The sequence below is a fragment of the Nestor notabilis genome, unplaced genomic scaffold, assembly GCF_000696875.1.
Source record: "Nestor notabilis isolate BGI_N333 unplaced genomic scaffold, ASM69687v1 scaffold8549, whole genome shotgun sequence".
NCBI lineage: Eukaryota > Metazoa > Chordata > Aves > Psittaciformes > Psittacidae > Nestor > Nestor notabilis.
Genome location: NW_009944077.1, coordinates 12,245 through 25,086, shown reverse-complemented (window position 1 = coordinate 25,086; position 12,842 = coordinate 12,245). Strand labels below are relative to the sequence as shown.

At 36.9% G+C, this 12,842-nt stretch overlaps 1 protein-coding gene across 1 annotated transcript in view; it reads left to right on the top strand.

Moving 5' to 3' along the window:
- Nucleotides 1–6: 6 nt before the first annotated feature.
- ITFG1 (integrin alpha FG-GAP repeat containing 1) overlaps nt 7–12,842 on the top strand; it is a gene marked incomplete at its 3' end in the record, with an annotated part of 22,903 nt that continues 10,067 nt past the window's right edge. The window contains exons 1-6 of the mRNA XM_010022256.1: nt 7–134; nt 3,549–3,621; nt 5,009–5,154; nt 6,648–6,705; nt 7,287–7,361; nt 11,967–12,061. Coding sequence (XP_010020558.1) covers nt 3,617–3,621; nt 5,009–5,154; nt 6,648–6,705; nt 7,287–7,361; nt 11,967–12,061 — 379 coding nt within the window. The remainder of the gene's footprint in view (nt 135–3,548; nt 3,622–5,008; nt 5,155–6,647; nt 6,706–7,286; nt 7,362–11,966; nt 12,062–12,842) is intronic.

The following is a 12,842-nucleotide window of genomic DNA, read 5'->3' as shown; positions in this document are numbered from 1 at the left end:
GGCCCTGGCGGGACCCGGCGAGACCCTGCAGAATGTCACCGCCCAGCTCTTCGGGCCGGAGGCATACGGGACCCTGGCAGCATTCGGCGACTTCAACTCGGACAAGCAGACGGACCTATTCGTGCTGCGAGGCGGTGAGTGGGGCGGGAGCGGGGCCGACGGCGTTACCGGTGTCGGTCTGGAGAAGGACGGGCGCCTGGGGAGGCTCCGGTGGTTTATTTGACATATGCGTTCTTGGTGATCAGGCAAAGACTCTCCCGGCGGGAGCTGTCCTGCGAGGAGCGGGGCTCGGAAACCTTGACGGAAATCTTCCAGCGGGAGAGACCCCCGGTTCCGTGAATCTCCGGCTGCTCTTGTTTTTCCTCTTGCCTTGTAGTGCAGCACGTGTTCAGTGCTTGGTCTGCTCGCGGTGTGGCTGGGGGCAAGATTAGCGAGCAGTAAAATTATTTTCAAGACTAAAATTGACATATGTTTTAATTCTGAGATTTCCTGTACGGAAAAAGATGTTTTCAGTTTATACTAAAATATGGCTTCATGTAGAGCAAGAAATATTTTTCTTTAAGTTGAATTTATGGTCGTGAAATAATCTGAAGACTTTGTGCTACGAAGCTGAATGGTCACAAATTAGTTTTTCTCTTCTGCTTTCACAGTATTTCGGGAAAAAGATGTGTATTTCACAGTTGTAAAGAGGATAAATTGCATATTTTCGTACCTTGAGCATTATGTTAAAGTGGAAAGCTAGATAAATTTGTTCTACACAAGTGTTGTTTGCCAGGAATTTCTGTTAAAGTTTCAAATATGACCTCAAATCAGAGCTTCTTATCAGTTATTACTTGTGTTATCCCACTTATTAGTGGTGTTATTTGCAGATGCTAATCTTGGATTATTTTACTAACTTGAAGTTATACATTAAGATAATAAATTTATTCTCAAATTGACCTTTTTATATTCCTGCAATCTCAGAAATGGGTCTTGAAGTAGGTACAGTAAAGCATGAGTGAATTTCTCATCTAGTTGAGATATTTAAATGCGTGGCTCCTTGAAAGTGCTTCTGTGCAAAAACACACTGAAAGATTAGGTTTAAAATGAACGTCAGTGATAAGAGATTTAATTTAAATTTTCTTATCTTTCAGATGATTGCATATAGAAACATGATTAAAAGTTTTAGAAACGAAGCTCATGGTTTCATCTTTGCTTCTGCACACCAGCACTTGCTATAGTTTTATCTACTTGATTTTTCCTCTAAAAATCAGTCTGAAATAACCTACTTGATAACATTATTCTTCATCATTTAAGTCTTGTCAAAAAGTGGCTTGAAGAATTTACAGAATACCTTTTAAATAAAATGTAACAGGAAATTCTAAATAGTAGAATTCTAAGTAGTAGAATAAATGGTAGCCGACTCTTCTAGTAGTGCTGAAGAAGTGAGTGTTGGAGATAATGCTAGACCTTGAGGAGCAATGGGCTGGTAAAGAAGCCCAGTCCTAATAATCCTGACCCTTAATAAGGAAGGTAGGGGTGATGTTTTGGGCCTTTTGCTGCATTTATGTTGCTGTTCTGATCCTGAATTAATTGGATTGAATGAGAGTAATGTTCCATATGCTCAGATAGGTGAAAGAAAAATCACTTTGTACCCAGAGTTTTGTAGGAGAGGGTAAACTAGTTAAACATAAGAGGTAATCTGGATCCAGAAGTATCATGTTGGAAGAGGAATTCGAACTTATCATTGGGCCCTGGGTTTAGTCAATTTTTTAAACTAAAAGTATGCAAAGAAATGGTATTGTACATACACTTCCCTGTTTTTTAAGTCTATGCACAAAACGGGGAAAAGTGGGGAAGCTCATGCTGTTTGCTTGTTCAACTTACCACCGTCTGTTTGTGTTCGATGCCTTTTCTGATAGTATAGGGCAGATCATCCCCTTACTCAGCTTCTGCATTTCACTGGGGAATTTTAAAAACCTCTATGGTATCCTCACTCAGATGTTCAGACTTAATCTATGTTATCGTTGTTTGTATGGAAACTGATCCCTTTTTTCACACCTTCCTATGTGCTTTTTTCCTTTCTTCTGTGTTCTTTTTGAGATGAGAGGGCAAGAACTACAAACAGCATCTAGGTTGTGTGCACTGTGGATTGATATAGTGGCATAGTAATTTTGTTTTCTCTTCATCTAATAACTTCCACTGGTCAATCTGTTTTGACTACTGATGAGCGCTGAGCTGACATTTTTATAAATCTATTTTTAGTGACCATAAAAATCTCATTTTGGAGTGGTATAATTGACTTTGAACCTGGTATGTGTAAAAACACAGTTGCTGCTTTGTCATCATTATTACCACATAGATGATACAAAGGCAGGTGAAAGTCTATAGTGTGGAATCGGAATTACAAGTTTTAGCCGTCAACCCGTGGCTTTATTATCAAAAGCTTAACCAGCCAGCAGGCTTTCTCACCTTGCTTTGTGCCAACTCTTTCAATCATCTGTGAATTGTGTAGTGCAACCCAGGTTTTATTAGCTTGCCAGATGGGACTGTAGTAGTTGCCTCAAACCATTTTAAAAGGCTTTGTTTTCATTTACTCATTTGTTGGCATATCCTCCTTGGCAAATATGTTTATGGCAGGTTTTTTGGTTTTTGGTTTTTTTATTTTGTCATAGCCAGGAAGCTTGTATTCTGCTATTTCACAGCTGTGAACTTTGCTACAGAACTGGCAAGTGCTCTTACATTAGGGTAGCTCAAGTTCAGAGCTGTAGAATTGTTTTTGTTAAGGTAACCTAGTTTATGCAGTTTGGGGTGCTACAGGTGAGTTATTTGGAAATGCAGAAAACATGCAATAAAGGATGAGTAAAACAAATGAGGGTTTTGGTTTTTTGTTTTTCTCTAGGTCTGAACTACTATTTTACTTATAGAAGTAAGCACAGGTGTATTGTGGTTTACTGACTGAAAATAATTTCATTGTTCCAATTTTTTTTCTTCCCTGAAATACAATTATTGGTGCAACATCAAAGATGGACTTTTATTTAGATCTTCCTGAAATTTTTAAATTACAGTGGCTTGTATCATTGCCTCTAATTGAGAAAATGCTGCAGGAAACTGGTTCTGTGAGTTTCACTTAAAGTGCTTTTGTCAGCTGAGTTGGGAAAGGGGTATCAGATACTGCTGTGTCAGAGGCAATATTAAAAGAGTTAATTTGAGTTAGTTTTTAATGATTTGTATGGAACTGATGCCTGTTGCTTTTCCACAAGTAATGTTTATTAAGTCATTATGGGAAGTTATATACTTAACAGAGAGGAAGGTCCAACACTAAGCCCCAAAGAATATTCTTGATAATAGCATTCTTTTGAGGTGCAGTTAGGTTTATGGGTTTTATTAAAGAGGCGTTCCTTTTGCTTCCTTTTGAATGAGGAGAAAGTAGTTACACGGGAAGTCTGTTAAAGGTTTTGCTGCTGTGAGGAATCACTGTTTGTGGAATAGCTTTTTAAATGTTGGAGGTTTTATATAAGCCGTTTAGAGTTGGCCTCTGTTTTTCACTGTCTTTCTTACTTTTGCAGGAAATGAGTTGATTATCTTTTTGGCTGACCAAAAGGAACCCTACTTTAAGCCCCGTGTTAAGTTACCAATGAAGTAAGTATTGATATGCAATGGCGAAATAATGGAAATGGCTGTTTTTCTTGAACATGCATTTCTGCAGTCAGTGGAAACATGACTAGAATTGTCTGTGCTGCTGTTACCTGTTTGACTGTGTTGTTCAACTTGCCTTAGAGCTCCAGCTCTTTGACCAGTTTCCTGATTAATTTCCTGACAGGTTTTTGACTTGATTTGTTTGGATTTTGTAGGTCAGGTAACAGAATTTGTGGAGACAAGTTTGTCGTTCATACTAACTTTATGGAATTTCTATTTTTCTTTCTCAGTCCTCTATCAACTATTAAAAATACCAGTATCTTGTAATATTTTTTCAGTTGACCTGTTTTTTCAGTACTTTATTTCCTAGTAAAGCAAACTATTACTCCGTGTCATAGGTTATGTCTTTTTGGCAGATATCATTAGCCTCTGTTGCAAGACATGTTTTCAGGGAAATTCTTCTAGTTGCTCTAGATTCTAATGGAATCCTGGCAATATCATTGCTTTAGAAAGATATATGGAGAATGGTGCTCTGGTATTTCTGTGTGGAGACCTATTCCCTTCTAAAGTTTAAATATGGCTTTAAAAAAAGCATTGATTTTTAATAAATGTAAAATGATCAGTGTATTTATGTACATATATGTAATTTTAACCATAATAGTATCACAGGATATGTTACCGCTTGTGAATAATGTTTACTGATAGTATTTTGCCTATTAATAGGTAAACTGCTTTTATAGCTCAGCTTCATCTTCTAGAGTTCTACATATTTTTACTTTTCCTTATTCCCTCCTATCTTGGAAGGAGCTAATTTGTTTAGTGCATCAGAAGTTATCTGCTTTTAATTCTTAACAGAATGACCCATGTTTGTTTGTGTAAAGCAGTCTGAGTAGGTAACCAAGTAAAGAAGAGATAGAAAGAACAAACAAATATAGGAAGGAGAGGCAAGACGTGGCAGAAGATAGGAGGAAATGACATTGTCTTTAAACAGATCTGTCTACCTGTCTGTCTCCTGCTCTTTAAGCTGCTCCTGTTGTGTTATGGTCTTGCTCATGGAATGCAACCACAACACATTTTTAAGGACTGGTTCTACAACAAATTAAGGTTTAATGTAGTCTGGACAGCATTACTAAGCAGGATGGATACAGCTGAGGAATGCCTGTTAGCTGAAGTTTAGAGTTAATGTCATCCTTCCTTAGACGAAGACAGCCTACAGAATGATTGATTTAAAGTTCCTTTTCAAATAGATAAAGCCTTTATAAAAACCCAGGTTGTATTAGACCAACTCATAAGAATCGGGATGAAGAAGCAAGCCTTTGAACACACAAATGCAATTTCAATTTTCATGCAGTTATTTTCATGTGGGTTTTTTGTTTGTTTTTAATTCTAGATCTCTCAGTGTCATCATAACCAGTGTCGTTCCTGGAGATTATGATGGTGATTCACAAATGGATGTCCTCCTGACTACCCAGGGACAAAATGATGGCAGAGATGAACTTTCAGTGTTTATTTTCTGGGGGCACAACCAAACACTAGGTGAGTTGCTGAAGCTGCTTATTAAGATTAATAGACTTCCTAATAATTCAAGTGTTGTCAGAAAGTTAAAACTCATTTTGCAGTGTAGTGGTTGTTTTAACAACTAAAATAGGGATTCCTACGTTGCTGTTATCATGTTGTTAAAGTGTATTCAATAATTAAGGAAAGAGAACAAAGCTGAATTCTTTTGACTCTATAGAGCAAAAGGCATAACCTAACTATTATAGTTTGACAGTAACCTACTAACTGAAGAGCTACGTCTTGTGGCTTCCCCTTAGGACATGTCAGCCTCTGACAGACTATCTCAAAAGACTTATCTTGAATTTAAAATGTGCTGAGAACCTGCTGTAAAGTTTAGTTCATGAACTTTAAAAATATCATACCTAAATACTTAGATGTAGTTGATTCTGTCTTAGGATAGAGTCGTGGACAGAATGAACTCTTGAAATCTCCTGTTTTCTGTCAACTTTGTTAGGAAAGGGTTTTAGGAAGAGTTCTGGGTTTGAAGGACGATAGAAAAGCAAAAGAAGATACTCTTAAATCCATACAAGCTACTGAAGAATAATCACTATTATAAACAACTGCGTTATAAAATAGTTACAGATCAGGCAAGTGATGGCATTAGGTACCATTGCTGCTGATTTTAATCAGAGGTGAATAAAGCACCCTGGGAAAGTGCACTGGATCAAGGATTAAGAGAATTGGAGTTATCTGTAGCATTGGGAAGATTGTGAAGGATTTGGATTACTTTATGCTATCTTGCTTCTGGATCATCAGATATTGGGAGAGGCATAAATGAGCACATGGTGCTTAGAAAAGGAGTCAGAGGTTAAACATTCAGGCAGTGGCTGGTATGTAGTGAGGTTACTGGGAAGGTATGTGGTGCCTAATGGAAGTATGACAGACAAGTCAATAGAGGGTACTGTGATAAAATGTGGCAACTGAAGAGAAGAGAACCATCAGGAGATGAAGGAAACACAGATCATGTGGCAAGGAGTTTGGATTACAAGTAAAAGTGAACTCAGAGGTGATACAACCTGAATAGGACTTAAAATCTTCACTTCCCATTTAGGCAGTCTACCTGTAATCCTTATTTCAGACACTCAGTGTATATGATTAAGTATGGTTTTTACAGTGACAAAACCTTAAACAGAGGCCTTGTGTTAAATTTTTAGACTCTCTTCAGCCCAACTATTTCAGTTTCATTTGTCCATGTGATTGCAGTCATATGAAGAAGTAGGTTTCACTAAGATCTATTTAGAATAATTTGTTGAAGAGTTTAGTGGAGAGGGAAGCTTCAGCATTTTAACTGTAACTCACCTGCCCTGAACAATTTCAGGAAGCCATTTTTAGTTGTTTATACCCAGTGGTGGCTGATTTAATTCTTAATGATAAAATTGGTGGTTGTAAATTAATAGAATTACATCTAAGTTAAAAACACAGATGTACTAAAATATTGGTAACTGAATCAAAGTAATATTTTCTGTTTTCAGATCTTAACCATAAAACTATGTTAAATAAGACCTTTCATGATGAGCCTCTAGTAATGGAGTAAGTATGACATACTTTTTTAGAAAACATTTGTAATGGTGACTAAGAGCAACTTAAATATATTTTACTGCTAAAATTTAGAACACATGTTCTTTAAGAGTAGCATTGTATGTGTAGTGTCAAGTGGTGTAAAAAAGATGACAAAACATAAGCCATCTTTACAAGTCTTGTCTATTACATCATCTTGGCAATAGTAACTAAATTTTAATTTTAGTACTCTGTTTTATGCAGAAAAATAGCCATTCAGTATTTGTTGAATTTCATAAAGTAAAAACCCTGCTAATTTATCAGACTGAGCAAATAATCCCTTTCACAGTGCATTCTTCTTTGTTAAATGCTGGACAGAAGAGGGGGGCAGAATACAGCTGGAAAATCAAATGTATTGCATAATGTAAAATACTGAAAGAAGCATACAGCTACCAGCAGCTCAGACAAGAGCCAAAATTCAGAAAAGGCTGCACAGGTGAAAATTCATCATTACTTGGGGGGAAAATGCTAATCAAATTCAGGTTAATTTAAGAACAGTTAATCTCGACTCCTATAATGTCGAACATGATACTGAAATAGTTTTGCATTTTCAGCTTTAATGGAGACTTGATTCCTGATGTCTTTGGTGTGACAAGTGATTCAAGTAAGCCACAGATACTGATAGGCGGGTAAGCTAAGTGTTTGTTTGTTAACATGAATTTAGTATGTTACTCATTGTGCGTCTACTTCTATTCTTAAAGAGGCATAAAGCTCATGTTTTAACTGGAACTGCAAATGCATGAATCTTTTTCTCATTTCCATGTGTATCTTTAAACATTCTGTGGCACTCTGCATCTAATTTTTAAAGTGTTATTTTATAGGGGAAGTAGACATTTGATGAAAGCTGAGAAAACAAAGTCTGTTATTTGGCATGAGAAATAGCGTAATTGTTTCTTGGAAAAGTTTTGTTTAGTACACTTTGATATTTATTATTATCATTTGTATTATTGAATTCTATGGAAATGAACCGAAGTTTTTAAGTAGCGTCTGTAGAATTTAAGCTGCATTTAGTTTAATAGATGAAGTTACAGGCTGATGATGACAGAAGTAAGATCTTCTTCCTTATAAGGAAAATGTGCAAGAGTTTGGGGTAAACTTATAAAAATAATTCAGCTCACATTTACCTAGGAAATTTTAACGGGAAGGTTAGACAACATGTGAAATCAAAAGCACAGGAAACGCAAAGTGTAAGGCTATTAAGCAATATATTAAGGAAAAGTATTTGGTATGCCTACTGGGGGAAGAGATTCATGAAGAGATATAAAGCAGGGGTGACTTCAAGTAGCAATGTAAGTGTCTGTGCAAGTAATGTTCTCTGTATTGCATTTTTTTGTGTTGAGTGGCTAGGGCCACCCTTCAGCAAATAGAAATTGGCTGAAGTCTTGTGAGATGAGACTGCGCTAAAGGGGCCCAATTGTCATTATTAAAGTTTGTGCTAGCCCTGGAATTTCTAGAATGGGACTAGCTAGGAAATACTTGGATAAAAATTACTGGTTTAATGGCATATTTAAGTGGTTAGTAAGGACTATTTAAAGGGTTATTTTTGTTTGACTGTTTAGGATAGGAATGCTGAAATCAAAGCGTAGCAAAAGAATGAATGTCTACTGACTCAAAAGATCCAGTCTATAAACAAAAAGTGATAAAGTAGCAATGTCTGTAATATTGGGCAAGATGCCAAAGAACTTTGAATCTGTCTTTTGGAAAGAAGTTTTAAGTTATTTGTTAAACACGCTACTGGACCCTAGAGTAGGACAGTTCACGTTCTGTTCAGTTTTCCTGATACTGCTTTTGAAGTTTGTAATCTGATTAAAAAAACAGAAAGCTTTGACTTCTGAGCGTGATTAGGCTTGTGTATTCAAGGACACCAGTTGGCGTGACTCTGAGTTAGTGAAAGCTTCATTGTTGAGCCAGATGACCTTTTTCTTTTTTTTTGGGTCTATACATCTTCTGTGACTTTTGCCAAACTGAAGTTTGCATAGAATCATGGAATCATAGAATGATTTGGGTTGGAAAGGACCTTAAGATCATCTAGTTCCAACCCCCCTGCCTTGAGCAGGGGCACCACACACTAAACTATGTCGCCGAAGTCTCTGTCCAACCTGGCCTTGAACACCACCAGGGTTGGAGCATTCACAACTTCCTTGGGCAACCTATTCCAGTGCCTCACCACCCTCACTGTGAAGAAATTCTTCCTTATATCTAACCTAAAGTTCCCCTGTTTAAGTTTAAAGCCATTACTCCTTGTCCTACCACTAGAGTCCCTAATGAGAAGTCCTTCCCCAGCATCCTTCTAGGCCCCCTTCAGATACTGGAAGGCTTGTTATGAGGTCTCCAGGCTGAAGAGCCAACTTTCTCAGCCTGTCTTCATAAGGGAGATGCTCCAGCCCTCTAATTATCCTTGTGGCCCTCCTCTGGACATGCTCCAACAGCTCCATGTTGAAAAAGCTCCAGCTTCTTATGTTGAGGGCACCAGAACTGTAAAACACAGTACTCCAAGTGAGGTCTCATGAGAGCAGAGTAGAGGGGCAGGATCACCTCCTTCGACCTGCTGGTCACGCTTCTTTTGATGCACCCCAGTATATGGTTGACTTTCTGGGTTGCAAGCATGCACTGCCTGCTCATGTCAAGCTTCTCATCAACCACCACCCCCAAGTCCTTCTCCGCAGGGCTGCTTTGAATCTCTTCTCCACCCAGCCTGTAGCTGTGCCTGGGGTTGTGCCGACCCAGGTGTAGGACCTTGCACTTGTCTTGGTTAAACTTCATGAGGTTGGCATCGGCCCACCTCACAATCATGTCAAGGTCCCTCTGGATGGCATCCCTTCCCTCCAGCATATCAACCGAGCCACACAGCTTGGTGTCGTTGGCAAACTTGCTGAGGGTGCATCAATCCCACTGTCCATGTCACAGACAGAGATATTGAACAAGACAGGTCCCAACACCAATCCCTGAGGACACCAATTGTTACTGTTTTCCAGCATACATTCAGTCTTTGAGTTTTGTAAGGAAGAACTTGATCAATAGTGTTGTGGGTTGGGAGTTCTTTGAAAAAGAAAAGAAGCCTTAAAGGGAGGATACTTAAATTAGAACTCTTGGCCTGATTTAGAGCTTTTTCTCTTAGTTGTCAAAGAATGTGCTCAAAAGTGCAGAAATTATTTTTAGGATCAGAGTTGGATTTTAAATGTCAAAATAAATACATTGTTATTAGCTTTGTGATGAATATGAAAACTACTCTCAACATTTTCTTTTTGAACTATTTTCTTTTGACTGGTAACAGATAATTTCCAATGACTGGAAATGTTGGGTACTTGGCTTGTGTTTTCTTGGAAGATTGGGTCTTTAAACCAGTTGTTTGAAGAAGTATGCATCTCCTAACTTCCTATTTTGAAGCTTTTAACTTAATAAGATTGTCTTGATTGTTATTTAGCAGCATTAACAGAAACTTGAAGCTCTGTGCCTTTCAGGAGAAATCCAGGCGTTGGTGTCACAGCTTTTTTAGGTTTGCATAAAACCAATACTTAAGTTTATTTTAAAAGAAAGTGTGTGTGTTGAGAAGCCTTTGCATTCCTATGTGGCTTCCTTTAGATACTGTTTCAAGAAGAATTCTGTTACCACTGACGAAATCAATAAGATGATTGTGCTGTCTCTATGGCAACAATGTATCAGCTTTCTGCTGTGTATTTCCATGGCCCTTAAGAAATGTTGAAATAAGGCTTTCCCCACCCCACACCCCATCAGTGAGTTTAACAAATCTGTACCTGTTGTTCCTGACTGGCTATTTCTTTCCCTCTGTGATGATTCAGAAGTGGCGTAGGGTAAATAATATTTAAATGTGTAAACTGAAACTATACCAGTGATGGCAATATGGTTTTGGTCATTAATCCCAACTTGAATTTTATCACCGCTACGTTTATTTAAATTGATGGCTTATGGAATGCAGATTTCAAATTGACGGGGTGTTTCTGAACACCTTGCAATGATTATATGTTAAAGTTTCATGAACTTTTGAAGATATGGAGAAATTGGAGAGATTTATTTCGTTTTGTTGAAGAAATCCTTTCAGTAGTATTAGGATATAAATATTCCTTACAGCTCAATAAGACTTGAGTGTTATAGATAACAGTATAAGCAATTTCTTGTTTGTGGACAACAGCTTTATGTCATCTGCTTAGAATGTTTCTATTTTTAATCCAAAACGTTTTAAAATTTATAGAGCTATATAACTTTCTTGACTCCCTTCAGAATGGAATGCATAGAAAAGCCTATAGAAAATACTGAATTATTTCTTTAAGATTAAGTGATTCTTTCATACATTTCCAAGACTTAGTTCTATGATCTCTGGGAAGTAATCGGAAGCTTTTTTGTTCCTTACTATAAAATGAGTCACGGGCTCATTTTAAAAGTCATTAGGACATCAGTAATATGTATACAATGTCACTGGAATAAGCAAAGTCATTCTAGATAGTAGTCATATCACTGTCCTGCTACTGTATACTGCATATTGAGATTTTTCTGAATGTATTAGCAAAGGGCTCTGATGATTCAACTGCTGTGACTTTTGACAGATTTGTTATATTCCAATGTGCTGCTAATAGGAAGGTTTGCTGGACGTTCAGTCATTTTTAGAGCAGAAACCATCAGGGCAAGTATGTTTATAAATAAATAAATGTATCGCTTGTGTGGGAAACGACATAATTAGCGTGCAGTTCATCAAAATGTGAGAGTTTAATTCTTGTGTTGATTTTTTTAAGTGACTGCAAATAAAGTCCATTTACATGCAGCAGGCATGAGGTGCTCTAACAGCAGGTGATTATGTCCATTTTTGCTCATCTTTATTAATCCTAAAGTAGATTTCAGAAGTACTGATAATAAAACTGTTTGAGGAAACTAGGGAAGATAGTAGTCAGTATCTCAAGATTTACAGTTGAAATCTAGGCACTAAATCTCATTTTGTGGAACTGACAATTTTCTGTGTACAAAAAAAAATTCCTTTAGAAAGTTAATAAAATCTAACTGAAGCCCCTGAGCTATGAATCATCCTTCTCAGAACCTTTCAAGCAGTTATGCTTGTTACATAGTATATTGTAAGCTAAGTAGTAATTTTAGCTTAGTGTTAGGAGAACATGCTTTCTGTTCAATTTTATTTAAAGTTTCATACATTTTTTTTGAAGTCTATTATCATGATTAGCAGTTCCTAAGCATTGATGAAATGTGTTGCTTTTTATTCTTGTCTATAGGAACTTATCATGGCATGCTGCATTGGAAACTCAAAGTAAAATGTATATACCGCACTCTCATGCGTTTATAGATTTGAATAATGACCTCACTGCTGGTAAGTCCTAAAAGCATTAAATACCTTCCTAAAAATATTTATCACTAAGTATACAACGTATATCAGTTTCCTTCTAATATTATGGCTCTGTTTTGTGTTATGGCTCTGAATTGTGTTGTGTTTACCATTCAAGCATTTTTTTTCCTCTTCTTCCTGATGCTGTATGCTAGTATTCAGTTTTCAGCAGAATCAGAAGCTGGGCTGTATTTTCTTAATCTTGAAGCTGAAAATAGCTTTATAGTTTGTTCAGAAGAATGTTTTCAAGACTGGACTTAGAATTTGTTTCTTGAATATCTCAATATGACTTCATTCTATTTTGTTGTAGTTAATTCTATTGCTGAGAAAATAACATGAGACTTTATTCTTCTATTACTGTATGAGCAATCCAATAAGCTATTTACAATTCAGTGTTCAAAAACTAGAACTGTAGACAACTTTTCTTGTAGTTAAACTGTATTCTTCCTTTGGTGGTTGTGGCTTTACTTTGGTTTTTGTTTGGGTATTTTTATTCAAATTTTGGGTGGGGGTTTTTTGTGAAATACACAATGCAATTTAGCCTTCAATTAACACAATGAATCTATTTATCACTTAAATACCTGGTTCACACTTCCAAGCACATTTAATTTTTGTGCTAAACTTTTTTTTTTTTTTTCCCCACACACTAAATCAGTTCTGAAGTGCTTTATCTTCAGCTATATGTGTAATGTGTGTCAATTCATATATGGTAATTTTGGAAAGAGAGCTTATTTTTTGTCTTATTTAGTAGCATGGGAACGAGAGG